The following is a 16,858-nucleotide window of genomic DNA, read 5'->3' as shown; positions in this document are numbered from 1 at the left end:
CCATCACCCAGCTACCCCATCCCTCCCACCCCCCTCCACTCCAGCAACCCTCAGTTTGTTTCCTGAGATTAAGAGTCTCTAATGGTTTGTCTCCCTTTCTGGTTTCATCTTGTTTCATTTTTTCCTCCCTCCCCCTATGATCCTCTGTCTTATTTCTCAAATTCCTCATATCAGTGAGATCATATGATACTTGTCTTTCTCTGATTGACTTATTTTGCTTAGCATAATACCCTCTAGTTCCATCAACGTCGTTGCAAATGGCAAGATTTCATTTTTGATGGCTGCATAATATTCCATTGTGTATATACACCACATCTTCTTCATCCATTCATCTGTTGGTGGTTCTTTCCATAGTTTTCTGCCTCCTTATTTTAAAGATGGAAGATGAAGAATATGGAGAGGTTAAGTGACTTTCCCAGAATCCCATAGCAAAGCAGTGATGGAGCCTAGAGCTTCACTTCAGATCCCTCAGCTGGGGCCTTCATTTCCTAATACTAAATTGATTTAAAAAGAGAAAAAGAGTTTTCCTGTGAAAAAAATATTCATCGAGTTTGCAGGACCTGGGTTCAGTGGATGCCCCTCTCTGCATTTTCCAGGTGAGCTCCTGGGTGACGTGGCTGATCCTCACGGCGGGCTCCATGGAGGAGAAGCGAGAAGTCTTCTCCTATTTGGTGCACGTGGCCAAATGCTGCTGGAACATGGGCAACTACAATGCTGTCATGGAGTTCTTGGCTGGCCTCAGGTATGGAAGTGGGGAACACAGTTACCTGGATACCAGCCAAATGGCACTGAATTAATTGCCCTGGAAACCACATTTATCCAAACCAGGCAATTGGTTGTGGGTGATTGTTTGCGAGAAATACGTTATTCTTTGCTAACACCACAAACCTTGTCCCTCAAAGATACAGCAGCAGAATTCAGCCCCTGTGGCCAGTCACGATCCTAATTAGCTATGTCTGCTCTGATCCCATGCTGTTGGCCACACTGGGTAAAATTACCTGGTTGCACGACTCCATTAATCCCATCAGCGACCCCCACCTGCCCTCTGTGCCCTGTAAACCCCACGGTTATCAGTCTCTTCCCAGCTCTGCCTGATGAACTGCCTCAGCACTGTAGGCTCCCAGCCACCGACTGGGAATGGCTGACACTGATAACAAGCATTCAGTAATGTTAGCTGTTATTTTCATTGAACATTTACTATGTGTCAAGCACTGAACTATGCATCTCCTATGCATTAAATCTTTTAACTCTCAGAGCAATTTCTTGGTCGATACTATTATTATTCCCACATCATACAAAAAAAAGAAACTAAAGTGAGGAGAAGTTAAGTCCACCTAGCATGGCTGGGATGTGAATGCAGACAACCTTGACTTGAGAGCCCTTGCCCTTAACCTCTCATATCCTGCTCGTATGCTTTCTCCCCTAAGCTAATAATAAGATCACCATTTTATCAATAAATCTCCTGCCTTACTCCCTTTCAGCTTTAGTTATCTGGCATAAAGTAACTGCCCCTCACTCTTGTGGGAGGTAATGTGGTATGGGGCAGAAGGGTATAAGTTGTTGGGTGAGAATAACAGGGAATCAAATCCTGGCACCCCCATGGAATAGCTGTGTGATCTGAGCCAGTTACTTGATCTCAGTGAGCCCTAGTTTCTTCATCTGTAAAATGGGGATGATAATAATAAAAAGCACCTACCTCCTCACAGAGGATTTAGTAAGATAGTATACGAAGTGTTTAGCACGCATGTTTGGCATACAGTAAGGCTCTAGAAAATGAACCTGCTGTTGTTAGTGTCTCAGATCCACCTTCCTAATGAGGGTTCTCCCTATAAATAGATCTTGTTTCATAACATTATTGAGATTTTTCTCTGATTCTCCAGATCGCTGCAAAGGGATTCTGGGTTGGGGGAGGAAAGGAAAATTCTCAGAGTTGGAAATTTTTTTGTCCTTTTGAACTTTCTTAACTAAGAATAAACTCAAACGATAATGTCACTGGCATTTAAAGTGGTCATACAAATGTATCAGGCGTGGCTCAAAAGAAGGAAAAAATAGAAAGAATACTGAGAGAACAGGAGATGATTTGGATGATTGGATTCTCTTTGTGATAAATTTTCTACAAAGGACCTGTGTTACTTTTCTTTAAAAAAAAAAAAAGTATGATCATATGATAAAACAATTCTATTTTAATGATGCTTATCCTCGGTGTTTGGCAAGCCGGTGTTGGCTATTGGCTAGAGACCTCGCTTCTTCTGTTCTGGATGTCATTGTCCTCACAGCATGGCAGTTGGTTTGCTCCAAAGTGAACAACAAGAAAGCAAGGCCAAAGCTGCAGTGCCTTTTATGGCCTAGCCTCAGACATCACACACTGTCACTTCTAACATATTATACTGCACATAAGACAAAAGACTCGTTGATTGTGGATGGGGTCTGTACTACACCAGGAGCTGTGGATCACTGGAGGAAACAATTAGGAATAAAAAGATTTACATAGAACAATATTTTATTCAATCATGGTATCAATTTAAAATAACCCAAATGTGGGGCGCCTGGGTGGCTCAGTAGGTTAAGCGTCTGCCTTCAGCTCAGGTCACGATCCCAGGGTCCTGGGATCGAGCTCCGCATCGGGCTCTCTGCTCAGCAGGAAGCCTGCTTCTCCCTCTCTCTCTGCCCCTCCCCCAGCTTGGGCTCTCTTCTCTCTCTCTATCTCTATCTCTCTGTCAAATAAATAAATAAAATCTTAAAAAAAAATAAATAACCCAAATGAACATCGGTGGGGAAATGAAGGAAATAATATGATGCATCCTTACAATGGAATATTATGTAGCCACCAAAAATGATGTGTATGAAATATGTTTAATATCATTGGAAAACCAGCAATATATAATGCATAAAAATATCTGGGAATAGGGCTGTCTTTACTTAATAACCTCAGCAATATTTATACAACATTTATAAAATATTTAGACCAGGCATCTACAAATAGAATAAATACTGGAAGGAAATATACCTAATGTTGTCTGTGGATGAGAGCACTGTGGGTGGATTTTCTTTATTTTTGGTATTTTCCAGATTTTCTACAATGAACATCTAGTACCTTTATTAACATAAAAAGAAATAAAGGTTTTAAAATAGTGTCAATTATCAATCTAACAAAAAATAATTTGATCTGATCTTGCTGAGATTTGTCTTTTGCCCCCAAATGTACCATGACAACCCCATTACCCATGGAAAGAAGGATGATGTGATAATGAGAATCACATATTCAGTTTGTTTATTTATACTTCCATTTCATGCCCCAAAAAGGATTCTCACCACCTTGTAAGAAATCAGTTGTAGCTGGACTCAGTGGGGTGAGATCCGGAAATAATTTTATTTTTCTGACATCACTGTCTTTCAACCCTGCCTGATAGGCTCTTCCTCCTCCCGACTCTGGGTCTACCTTGGGACGTCCTATAGCTTTCGCAGTCACTGATGTGGTCAATAGCTTGTCTCATTCTCCTGGGCTCATGAGCATGAATAAATCTCAGAAACATACAGCTGTGCAAGAAAAAAGCAGGTTGTCTGAGTACCTACAGTGTGACACCATTTCTATAAAGTTTAAGAGCACACAGACAGTTCTACAAGCTGCTTAGTGATATATACGTATGTTGGGGAAGCATAAAGAATTATAAGGGCACGAGAACGCTAAAGTACAGTTGTGGTCCCCTTCAGTGAGGGAGGGAGGAGTGTGTGCTCATGGAGGAAACCACTGGGGCCTCAACGACATTATTAATGTTTTATTTTTTAAACTAAGAGGTTGGTGCCTGGGCATTTGTCATATTGTACTTTTCTATGTCCTTTGAATGTCTTATATATGATATAGTGATTTTTTAATCCAGTCTGATATAAATCAAAATTTCAACATCTCATTTGATTTACAGCTTCACCCTTTCCCCACATTTCACAACTTAGTCTCAGAAACCTGCAGTAGAATGGGAGGACAGGGTTTATCTTTTCTGCCTCCGACTCAGGGTACCTACAGAAAAAGTGGGTGGGAGAAGAAAGAGGGAGGGAGATGGGGTGAAGGGAACAAAGGTCTCTTTGACTGGGACACTTGTAATCTGGCCTAGGTGCTCCCACAGAGAGGGATACGACGTGCTCTTAGGGTTTCTTCCTAGGTACCCCGCCTCGGTTCCCCCACCTGTTGCCCTATAGGTACCTCCCACTGCACCATTAGCTGGCAAGGGGCAGGGCCCCCTTAGTCCCCAGGATCCAGCTCTGGATTTCCTGCCCTCATAGGCTCTTTCTGCTAGGATCCCCTCCTTCGGCAAGCAGGCCTTTCTAGATAGTTCAGGTGCAACTACACCTCACGGTGTCCCTTCCTAACTCACAGGAAACGCTCAGTGCTTTGCACTCCCAGACTCTGCAAATGCAAGACAGGCCCACTGGAACCTTCAAACAGTTCTAGGCATCCTGTCATCTTTAGACCTTCCCAGGCAAGAGTCACACACCGGGTTCTGTGATCAACAAACTCAGGACATAGGTCAGCCTCTCTATGGAGTTCACGTGAAGCCCTCTGCCCTGGGAGTGATCCTCCTCGCTTCACATACCACGCTCTGACAGCTCTATCCAGAGAAATATCCCCTTCCCGACTGCTTAGATTCAGTTCTTCTGCACGGGCTGATGGACAGTTATAGACCACAGATGGCAGAGCAGTTTGGGTACCCTTATGACGACCTGGTGCCTCTATTTAGGAGGTGGGGTACAATGTCACCTGTTGTTCTCAGCAGCAATTTCATCATAGGAAAAGTCCCATTTAGCATCCTGTTATGTAAATAGTATTTTAAGATAATGTCCCTCAGGATGGGCCAGTGGCTTAATGTCAAAGCTGGATTTAGTAAAAGCAGTTGTACAAAAGAGGCCAAAACAGGGTTTATGTATTTCACTGAGGGACTGGCCTAATCTAAGGATAACATTTAAAAGATCAAGAGGAGTGGATGGACCATGTTTTCTGCAGACAATCCTCCATAAATATCTGTACAAACCATATTACCCACTAGGTTTCCCTCTTGGCTACAGCTGCCAGAAAAGCTCAAACCTAGGTTCAGGGCCCACCTTCCAAAATTAACTCCTTTCACATGTGTTATTTGTATCTGTCCTACTTAATTTTGTGTTTCAGTTTCTAAAAGTAATACATCATTTGGGGAAGTAGGTGGAGATATGAGTCCTAAATAAATATTACAACATAAGGAAAACTGAGTCAAAAAGAATAGACTTGTATGGAATTTAGGCTCTATACTGTGGATGATATTATTTCTCCTTTTATCTAAAAAAAAAAAACAACACCATTTACTTGTAATAGGTCAAGAAAAGTTTTAAAAATGTGGCAGTTTATGGACCAGTCTGACCTGGAGACCATGAGGAGCCTGAAGGACGCCATGGCTCAGCACGAATCTTCCTGCGAGTACAGGAAGGTGGTCACGCGGGCCCTGCACATACCCGGCTGTAAGGTGGTTCCCTTCTGTGGGGTGTTTCTGAAGGAGCTCTGTGAAGTACTGGATGGAGCCTCTGGCCTCATGAAGCTTTGCCCGAGGTACAATTCCCAAGAAGAAACTCTAGAGGTGAGGCCTTTCAAAATCTGAGAGTCATTGTCACCAGAAGAGAGAGCCTGCTGAGCCTGTTATCCATTGTTGCTGTTGTGTTGGGTAACACTTAGGTCCTGGGAAGTTCTGGAGAAAAGAATGCCAGCTAGCACTGTTTGGGGCTTAATCTCATTAACTTAGCTTTAATGGGGCAGTGCTTAAGTACAAGTGGAAATGGGTGTTGTTTTCTGATTTTTAAGGGATGATGGGGTTTTCTTCTCTCATTGGATGGGAATGTCTGGATGCCAAGGATAAAAGAAGTCAAATGAGGTACGCCTGGCAGATGCTTAACGCTCATTCGATTAAGCGTCTGCCTTTGGCTCAGGTCATGATCCCAGGGTCCTGGGATCGAGTCCCACATCAGCTCCTTGCTCAGCGGGGAGCCTGCTTCTCCCTCTGCCTGCCACTCACTCTGCTTGTGCTCTCTCTCTGACAAATAAAATAAAATCTTAAAAAAAAAAGTCAAGTGAGAGTACTAACTTTTTGGAATTAGAGGGATAAAGCATGACGGGAGGTCAGTACTGCCTTGCTTTCCCCTTTTGTGGGAAGATGCTGGAGAAGCTGGCCTCTCCTCAAAAGACAAGCTCCAGGCTCTGATCACAGCCGCCTCAGCTCTCCCAGGCCTGTGACTTCTTGTTCCTGACTCTGAGAGGGGAGAGGACCCTGTGAACTTTGACTCGGGGCATCGGGAATTGGAGAGAACAGGCATTGAGAAATTGGAAAAAGGTGTTTAGAAATGAAAGAAGGGACTGAATTGGGGAGAACTTTCCCAAGATTTTTTTTTTTTTTTTTGGGTTTCAGAGATAAAGTTTAGTGATTCATCAGTTGTGTATAACAACCAGGGCTCATTACATGAAGTGCCCTCAGTGCCCATCACCCAGTGACCTCATCCCCCCACCCTCCCCCCTTCCCTCCCAATACCTGGCAGTTCCAAACCCAAATCGAGGGTCATTTCCACTTGGCAAGAGCACCACTACTGACCTCACACACACACACTCACACTCAAAAACCCCACCCTTCTCAGTGGCCATGAGACAACTCCTAAAACTTCAGCCTCTTCCGTGTCACCTGGGAACCAGGTCATCACCTGCTATCAGGGAGACTAAAGAGCCCCTGGCAGGTACAGGCACCACTACCAGCTTGCATCTCTCTGGCTTATGCAGGAAAATAAAAGTGCACTAAATGGAGGAGAAAGCTTATAGCAAGCCCTCCAAGCTGCACCCACACCGGCTCCCTCATATCTTAGAAGCCGGGAATGCCACATCCCGTGGCACAGTGGGAGCTCTTACGTCGAATGGGAAGAACTTCCTGATCCTGAACACAGACCATGAGAGATTTAAAACCATCAGGAAGCCTCTGTGCTACTATAGGATGTAAGGGAAATAAAGCAAAATGTCATCCTTTCTCAGTGTTTTCCTCGGGCCCCAGGAATTTTATCTGGTTCCATAGAATAATAGACTTTTGTCATGGTTTTGTTCGATTCTCACTACCAGGATAAAACAACCCTACCAGTTTTCTGTAAAGTGGCTATCTTCTCCCTGGGGAACCTTGAAATAATATTGCTTTTTGTGTTGTAAATTTGAAATGGGGTGTTGATTCCTAGAGGGACTAAAGTTGTCTTAGTGGAAACAAGAATAAATTCTAATAGTTCATGTGGTAAAACGAAAAAATGTTTTTCCTGGAGGCTCTTTCTTTTTCTTTCAATAAAATAGACGCAAATGCCGTTATTTATGACTACTGCGATTTTATTTCCCTACCCAAGTAGGTTATTTAGACATAGTACATAAAATTGCAATCACAAATTCTTGGTATGTTTTTCTGTAGTTCGTAGCCGATTACAGTGGACAAGATAATTTCCTACAACGAGTGGGACATAATGGCCTAAAGAATTCAGAGAAGGAGTCCACCGTCAACGGCATCTTTCAGATCATCAGGAGCTGCAGCCGAAGTCTGGAGGCCGAGGACGACGACAGTCCCAGTGAAGGCAACAGCTCTAGGAAAAATTCCTTAAGGGATAAAGCACGGTGGCAGTAAGTTTTACACTTTAAAAAGAGAGATGCTCATTTTTTCTTTCTCCTACATCAGGTTGGTTTTAGGTGGACTCCTAACAAAAACCCGCCACCTTCATCAGGAAGCCATGCTTTCTATTCTAACTTTACCAATTCTGAATTTGAATTCACCTTTCTAAATTGGTTGCTTTGTTCTAGAATTACTGCTCATAATTTGACTTCTTGGCACCTTTATCTCTTTAAAGAGGACAAACTAGAGCTATCCTGTCACTTCTGAAAATTCAACAAATTATATTTTAGGATTAGAACTATTTCATAGCTTCTATAAAGATAGATTTTATTAATCACTGGGCAGGGCACAGGGACGGGAATTAAAATATGTTTAAATCAAATATACTGATTTATTAGGGCTAGAGTGACACCCTGAAATCAGTGCCTTTAGCAGTTCCCCCAGACTTCTGGGTGATTGTAAATCAGGTGGTTCACAGATCTCACTTCCAGAAGCACAGCTCTGCAAGGGGGCATCTGTAGCTTTATAATTGTTCAGTTGCTGCAACCACTCTTGTATCCACAGACGTTGCTGCCCATCTAGACATGCGTACCCACAACCAAATGAGAAGTTCAGAAATCAGCAGTCTCAGAGCATGTGTTGTGCTTCTTCAAGGCCACACTCAAATGGCAGAGCCTGGTCCAGCTATAGGAATCCTCTAGCGCCATCCAAAACCATTAGGTCTGCCGACTTTGACATCGTTGCCAAGGAAGATTTTATCTATAGTCAGTACTCATGGGTCATGCCTTGCAGTTGCCTTGGAGTCTTCATACACACTTGTGTACATTTATGAAACATGGTGGTTTGTTTTGCAAAGCCTTTCCCGGTTGTCTCTGGGAAGGGCACAGTGTTTTTAGAAAAGAATTTCTGTGGAATTGGAGCACTGGATCCTTAGAATCTGTTGTGAACAAAAGAAATGAATGCCTTGTGTCTGAGTCCCTAATGCTGTTACGGAGGGAGGTAAACCTATATTCCAGATTTCTCCAAAGGACCAGATGCTCAAAGAATAATCTTACCCCAGTGTCTTGCCCCTTAAGCAAAAATGTCTCACAAGTAGCTTCTACCAGTTGTTTTTGGGTTTTTTTTTCTAAGATTATCTCAAATCAAAGATTATTTGAAAGTTTTCTCACTAACTGTTGGCTGACATTAGTAGCAATCTCTATACACAGAGAGGACCATCGACAAATAAACACATGTCTGCACAGAAAGCACCTCATAGCCATTTCCGTCCTTAATCTATGTCTACCTCTATCTACAATTCCATGTTTATAGGTATGTAGGTATATACCTACCTCCTTCCACAAAAGATTTCATAGATGCTTATAAGAATAAATATAAATAATTGAGGATATTAAGAGAAAAGGGAAACAGGAGAGGAAAAAGTAAAACATACTGAAGTGTATAGTATCACTTACAGTGACTAAATTTTGTTCTGGGAATTCTTAGTGACTAAAGGAAAGAGAGGATCTGATTCATGATAAGTTTCACAGTATTGGTAAGAAAAATCAGACAGATGATTTAGAGAAGAAGCATGCCTTTTCCTCATACTGAGATGACTGAATTCCTTTGTTAAATCCTGCTAGAAGAGACACATCACCCCTCAGGAGTTCAAATAATGAATTTCGTATGGCTCTTCTTTATAACAACCTTCTCTTGGGGCTGTGTTGGGGTGGTGGTGTTACTTAAAGGTGTCAACCTTTCTAAAGTACTTTTAGGAATACTGCCTTTGATTGAGTCTTAGAGGCCTAGCCTCTGAGTTTCCCTTAACATCTTTTTGTGGGGTGTGGGTGGGGTGCTGGAGTTCCTTCAAGTGATACTTCATCCCATCACTGCTCCTGAAAGTTTTGTTTCCAATTTTCTACTCATTCCCTTGTCCCCTTTCTAATCATCATCCCAAGAATATTGCTCTTCCACTTCCCATCTTAAGTAGTCTTAGAAGGGGGAAAAACCACAAAAATGCAAATATCCGTGAAGCCATATTGAAATCACATTAAAAGCTATGTCCCTCAGTACCCGTAATAGTTTTTTGTTTTGTTTTGTTTTGTGTTTTTGTTTTTACCCCAAGTGACTGCTCCTCTGAAAAGAACCACTGAACACAAAAGATGGGGGTAGGGATGTTTAATAGCATTCACTGAAACCAGATCAGCAAGCACTGTTTCTGGGACCACCTGCCAGGATTTGGGAATCCATTTCTGAACAGAGCCCCATGTTATCATTTCCAGCACAGGGTTGTGTGTAGCAAAGGGATTTCCAGATCCCAAGACCCATAGGAACCATGCTTTATTGTTGATTTGGCTGAAACAAAGACTCGATAACCAATAACCTTCAGCCCCGTTCCTGTGGCAGCTGCCTACTCAGTGAAAGTTACATCAAAGAAAGAAATGACAATCTCATGGTCTTTGCTTCACCCAGCCTGCAGGGTTCTCTTCCAGTTTGTCTCAAATCTCTCACTACTCCTGCCAGAAAACCCATTTGAAGCATTCACAGAAACCTAAAGAGTTCAAGTCCTCAGCAGAAAAGGAATAGGGTTGAGAGAATCTCAAAGTGTCAGTGGGATTGTTAGGTAAACCCCTCCAACTCCCCCGGACAGATGAAGAAGTGGTGCCCAGAGAGGTGAAATCACTTGCCTGCGTGATGCCTATCGAGCTGGGGCAAAGCCTGACGGTGTGTTCAGGGCAGGACACGGGCTTTTCTCCTACGGTGTTCAAGGCATTTCTTGTCACTGTAGAGGGGCTAACCCTCAGCTTCTTTTTATTTCTAGTTCCTGTAGATTAGGAACATCTGAATTCTAAAAACACTCCAGTTAACATTTTGTACAACCTATAAAGCTCATTAATAATGACTTTTTAAACTTACCAGCACGGAGACTAAATAGCTTAGCTTGTGTGAGTACGTATGAGTCACGGAGGCATAAGAGACACATAAAGCCCCACTGTAGGGAAATGGAAATTCAGAATATTAATATGTGTAGAGGGGCACCTGGGTGGCTCAGTCGGTTAAGCATCTGCCTTTGGCTCAGGTTGTGATCCCGGGGTCCTGGGACCAAGCCCTGAGGCAGGCTCCCTGCTCCGCGGGAAGCCTGCTTCTCCTTCTCCCACTCGCCCTGCTTGTGTTCCCTCTCTCGCTGTGTCTCTCTCTGTCAAATAAATAAATAAAATCTTTTTTTAAAAAAAAAAAGGTGTATAGAAAAGAGTATGTGGTCATATAGGAGCTGCAAGTTCTTAATATTGTTGTCCCTCTTTAAGATGCTATGACTTAAGAAGGGTTTGCACATTTGGAGAAATTGGATATAAGTAGATAACGAGTTCAGACCTTAGAAAGGAGGCTGCCTGAAATGATTACAAGCTCAAACTTTGTGGACACATTGCCAGCACTCTATTTATGTCACCTGGGTAGTGACTTAATCTCACTAAGCTGCAGTTTTGTCATCTGTAAAATGGGAATGGCCATAATGCTTTATAGAGTTGTTGTAAGGATGACGTGAGATAAGCAATTTTACATTGTAAAAGCCACATAAATGGGGCTCTTGTAGTTAGTGGCTGCCGTCACACCCTTCAGTGCCAAGCCAAGGCATCTGGGGGCCTGAGCACTCAAATGTGGGCACTGGGCAGCAGTCCCCATTTTAGGACCACCCCTCAGTCACACTCTCCTTCCTTACTGGAGAGAGCCAAATTCTGTGCCTTCCTACTCCCAACAATCTCCTTGAGACTCGCCTGGAAGATTATCCAATCCCACAGGGATAGAAAATAAGGAAACTAAGCAGAAGGAAGTACAGTATCTAGGAAAAAAAATCATATTTACCGGGATTACACACACACACACACACACACACACACACAGACACACACACACAACATGCAGGCACAAAATAAAATGACAGGAAACCAATTATTTTCCACAGAGGATGGTGACAGACCAGTCCCAGTCTTATAAACGCTCACCTCATAACATCCTTTAGATGAAGCTGATGCTTCAGCCCATCCCAGACCTTAACATGATGTCCCCCCACACCACCCGTGGCTTTCCTGGGGTAGCTGGGACCCTCCCATTCTCTCTCTTTCCCGTCTCTATGGCCAGTACGCACCACCAGTCCAATGTCTCTGACCTGCAAAAAAGAAAGCCATTTTCCCCCTGTCTGCAGAACATTCAACTGAAGGTAGTTTATCACTTGAATCCCAACTTGAAACTTGGACACCATTTCCACAGTGAAGCAATGTTTGGGTGGGCTACGTTCTAGAATATTGACTTTGCGAATATAATCCAGATGACAATAATATCAGTAATATTTAACATGCCATGATTTATTGAGAGCCTACTTTTGAATAAACACTGTCCTAAATACTTTACATATATTAACCTATATAACCCTCTCAACAGTTCCATTTGACCCAGGATCTTACACCTCCCAGGGCCAGGATTTAACCTCAGGCAGGCTGGCTCGGAAGCATGATGAATCATGGTCCTGTAATCATGTTAATTTTGTAGGAAGTAATGAACAGTTACTAAGAAAATACATAACCAGATTGATTAATAGCCCACTTATCCCCTCATTTAAGATTTTCGTCAGGGAACATGAGAAAAATATTTATCTGTTAATTTATGGTTTCTCACTGCCCAAAGCTGCAGAACTTCTTCAGGGGGGTGGCATACAAGATCTCCTTCTCTTTCACTCCTCGGTCCTCCTCTTGAGTCATATGACCTAAGTTTGACAAGGTAGTTTCCTTTCTGGTAAGCCACATCTTTGATCTTTGATGATGTTATTTGGTTCCTAAGTAACCCTTTAAGTGCCACCTTACTCCTTCTTGTAAACCCACAGAGACTTGTCTCCTGAAAGAATCAGGCACGGAAGTGCGTAACATTCATCATATGATCTAAGAGACAAAGCTACTAGTTTCCTTCTTGACTTGAACTTATTTCATTACCAACAATTGTCACTTTTATCTTGGGCATTAGTCCTGGGAAGAATGCGAATGCTTTTTTTTTTTTTTTTTTAGATTTATTTATTTATTTTAGAGAGAGTGTGTGTAGGGGGAGGGGCAAAAGGAGAGGGAGAGAGAGAAAATCCTCAAGCAGACTTCCCGCTTAGCTTGGAGCAGAACTCGGGGCTCGAAATCTGAGGTCACAATCTGAGCCAAAACCAAGAGTCAGATGCCCAACCGACTGAGCCACCCAGACACCCCTGGAGAAGAATGCTTTTTAATGGAATTGTTAACACCTAACATTCGTTCTTGTGTTCAAAAATAGAAACTGATGCTCAGAAAGATGGTGTCTCTCCCTCCCAGCTTACATCAGCTCTGAGCAGCAGAAACAAGCTCCAGAAAAGACTCATAATTTTTCTCCCCAGACACCAACTTTTATAATGCTTGTAGTTTTTCACTGAAAAATATTTGATTTAGCTCAGAGCTCAAATTAAATGGAATATGGGAAACACCATTTCTTTTGCTAAGTTAAAATCAGGAGTTCTATGTCCAGATTCACATAGGTTGTATTTCATGGGTACAGACACCAAATGAATTCTTTCTCATCTTAAAAAAAAGTAACAATAAAAACAAGAAGTGTGACATGGAGAATATGGAAATGGTCCCAGAGAAAGGAAATAAAAAGATAAAAGGGCTTGGATGTGACCCTAAAGAAAGCCCCTCTAAAGGAATAGTTAGGCCAATTTAGCATAGGATAAGGAAGGGGGGAAGGAAAGCAGGAGAGATGAAATCTTGGTCTTCCTATATTTAATTAGAGTGGTGTACTTTACTGAGCCAGACACCGTGCCGGGTGCTCTACAAGTATTGTCTTAGTTGAGCTTCACCTGCTCTCTTGAAATGAGCATTATCTTTTTGCCATTAAAGATAAGTAAAGTGGGGCTCAGAGAGGTTGAGTGACTGCCTAAGTCACACAGCAAATAGGTAGCAGAGCTAAACATGAAACCCAGAGTGACTATACAGGGCATGTTCCTAACCACCAGGCTAAATGTTAGACATAAGTATTATAGAAGAGGACATAAGTATTGGTTTTTGAATTTTCCTGACTGCAATTTCAGAGGAATGAAGCTAGGCTAGACACAAAGGATTTTCTTTTTGCTTCTTTACTTTTTATTGTTAAATATAACATTGAGAAAAGTGCATTAGGGGGCAGGGGCTCATTTGGTTAAGTGCCTGACTCTTGATCTCACCTCAGGTTCTGATCTCAGGGTCATGAGTTCAAGCCCTGTGTTGGGCTCCATATTGGGCATGGAGCCTACTTAAAAATCAATCAATTAATTAATTAATTACATGAAATGTCAAAGGAATACAAGCCAACTGAAAGAGTTTCCAATGGCCAAAGCTGGAGCAATTTGAGCTACAAAATAAAGTTGTATTAGATTATAAACCAAAGTATTAAATAAATATCTATGAGTCCATATGCATAAGTGATAAACAAACAAATGGGGGAGAAGAAACAAATCTCCTATGCAGAAGAATTCCAAATAACTTATATAGATACTCCACCCTCTAGGAGATAGAAAATAACTCCCTACACCTTAAATGTACATGGGGATTTTCCAAAGAGGACAGTATGGAAAGGAGTTTTTAAAAAAAGAATAACTTTATAGTGGGACACGACCAGCACTACCTCAGCCAGATCAATATCACCAGGGATAAGTCATGTTAATGGTATGTTCCATGGCTAATGATATTATGAAAATGACACTTTACCTCTGTGGACTTCCTCCCCAGAACCTATAGCCCCAGTCTAATTGTGAGAAAAATATCAGGCAAGTTCTAATTGAGGGACATTCTATAAAATACCTAACCAGTGCTCCTGAGAACAGTCAAGATCATTAAAAACAAGGGAAGTGTGAGAAATTGTCATATCTAAGAGAAGACTTATAGAAATATGACAACTAAATGTAATATGGTATCCTGGATGGAATCCTGGAAAAGAAAAAGACATAGGTTAAAAAACAAAACAAAACAAAACAAAACAAAAATCAACTAAGGAACTCTCTAGAGTATGAACTTCAATTAATAATTTATCACTATTGGTTTATGATTGTGTCAAATATACCATCCCAATGTAAGATGCTAATAACAGGGAAAACTGAATGTAGGTTCTACTGTCTTTGAAATTTCTCCACAAATCTAGAAGTATTCTAAAGTTAAAAGTTTTTAAAAACTAATGTATTTGGATAATTATCAAGTGAATACATACATAACTACCCCTTAGAGTGAAAACATTGCCAGCACCCATAAACTGTTTGTTTCCTTTCTCAATTTTGTTACCACCTTTCCCCCATAGTAGTGAATTTGACAATACCACTTCCTGCTTTTCTTTATAATTATACCACTATTATGCATTTCTAAATAATATAGTATAGTTTTGCCTGGTTTTGAAATTTACATTTACACAAATGTAACCATACAGTATGGGTTCTTGTGTGTCTTGCTTAAGATATGTCCTTTGGACAGTTAGTTATGCGAGGGAAATGCTTGCAGTGGATATACTTGACGCGGAGATCTTCAGGGTAAAACTGCCTAGAACTTGTAAGGGTGACTTTTCTCTATAAAGAAAGAAGCTGTGAGATATATATGGGGTGTGGACTTTGGAGCAGATTCCTTTCCTCCACTTAACAGCTGCATCATCTCAGTCAACTGCCTACAGTTTATGCCATGAAGGTGAGCTAATATCTTTGAAAGATTCAAGAACTAGAGGAGGGGGAAAAGATGGCAGAGGAGTAGGGGACCCTATTCCAACCAGTCCCCAGAATTGAGCTGGATATCTACCAGACCACTCTGAACACCCATGAAATCAGCCTGAGATATAAGAAGATAGATCTGGATCTCTACAAACAGAATATCGCAGGCATTTGGTTTTGAGGTACAAAGCAGGGAGCCATGATTCTGCAGGCAGATATTGGAGGATAAACAGAAGGCGGAGGGAGCCATCAGGATCCTGCACCACCAGTGAGCGATAGCCTCCCGCGCTAGGGACAGGGCACAGACTCACAGACCTATAGCGACAGGAAAAGGAGTTTAGGGCAACCCCCTGGACAGAAACCCGGAGTGGCAGGGCCAGGCGTGTGAACTGGGGGCGGCTGGCAGTTTTAGAAGCACAAAGGGCAGAGACATGCCCCGACCTAGAGGTGAGGACTAGGAGCGCTGCTGAGGGGCGCACAACCCAGGACGCTGCAGTTTATAGCAGCACAGACAGAAACAGAAATAGTGTGGCCTGGAGAGCTCACTAAAGAACAGACTGCGACCTCTCCGCTCTGAGGCAGAGGTTTGGAAACTATCTCTTCTGCTCTGACTCTCGGAAGAGACTCAGAAAGCCACCAGAGAAAGCCACCAGAGAACAAAATCCCCAAAAAACCGATTTTCGCTGAGCCCATCCTCTGCCACAAGGGGCACAGCAACTCTGCCCAAACAGGGTTGCCTGAGTAACAGCACAGCAGGCCCCTCCCCTAAAAGACAGGCTGAGAAAACAGGAGGCCAGCAATCCTAAGGTCCCTATAAAACAGGTGCATCTTGCTTGGGTTGTGGTCAATAATTTAGACTCTATACATTCCCTCAACCACCCCTCAACAGAATGACTAGGAGGAGGAAGCCCCAAAATACAAAAGACTCAGAGACTATGATTTATGCCACAGATTTACAAATGGATACAGATATAACCAAGATGTTGGAGATGGAATTCAGGGTAGCAATTGTGAAGACAGTGGCTAGAATGGAGAAATCGATTAATGGCAACATAGTCTCTAAGGACAGAAATGAAAGCTGAACTGGCAGAACTTAAAAATGCTATGAATGCGATGCAATCTAATGTAGATAATCTAACAGCTAGGGTAAGCTAGGCAGAAGAACGAATTAGTGATCTAGAATACCAATTAATAGACAAGAAGGGAAAAGAGGAGGCCAGGGGAAAACAACTCGGAATCCATGAAAATAGAATCAGAGAAATAAGTGACACTATGAAATGTTCCAATGTCAGAATTATTGGGATCCCTGAGGGAGTGGAGAGAGAGAGAGGACTAGAAGATATATTTGAGCAAATCGTAGCTGAGAACTTCCCTAATCTGGGGAATGAAACAAACATTTGTGTACTAGAGGGAGAGAGGACCCCTCCCAAGATCAAGGAAAACAGGCCAACACCCCAGAATGTAATAGTAAAACTCACAAATCTTAGAACCAAGGAAACCATCTTAAGGG

At 42.2% G+C, this 16,858-nt stretch overlaps 1 protein-coding gene across 3 annotated transcripts in view; it reads left to right on the top strand.

Annotated features, from left to right (window-relative positions):
- PLCE1 (phospholipase C epsilon 1) overlaps window positions 1-16,858 on the top strand; it is a 289,717-nt gene that overhangs the window by 184,596 nt on the left and 88,263 nt on the right. For all 3 annotated transcript variants that reach the window (XM_028098722.2, XM_028098721.2, XM_088020229.1), the window contains exons 4-6: window positions 597-742; window positions 5,342-5,600; window positions 7,446-7,651. In XM_028098722.2, coding sequence (XP_027954523.2) covers window positions 597-742; window positions 5,342-5,600; window positions 7,446-7,651 — 611 coding nt within the window. The remainder of the gene's footprint in view (window positions 1-596; window positions 743-5,341; window positions 5,601-7,445; window positions 7,652-16,858) is intronic.

This window comes from Eumetopias jubatus, unplaced genomic scaffold (assembly GCF_037043125.1).
Source record: "Eumetopias jubatus isolate StellerSeaLion01/CBP00866 unplaced genomic scaffold, mEumJub1_p1.0 scaffold_17, whole genome shotgun sequence".
Lineage (NCBI taxonomy): Eukaryota > Metazoa > Chordata > Mammalia > Carnivora > Otariidae > Eumetopias > Eumetopias jubatus.
The sequence above is the reverse complement of the archived record's forward strand: the minus strand, read 5'-3'. Positions and strand labels throughout refer to the sequence as shown.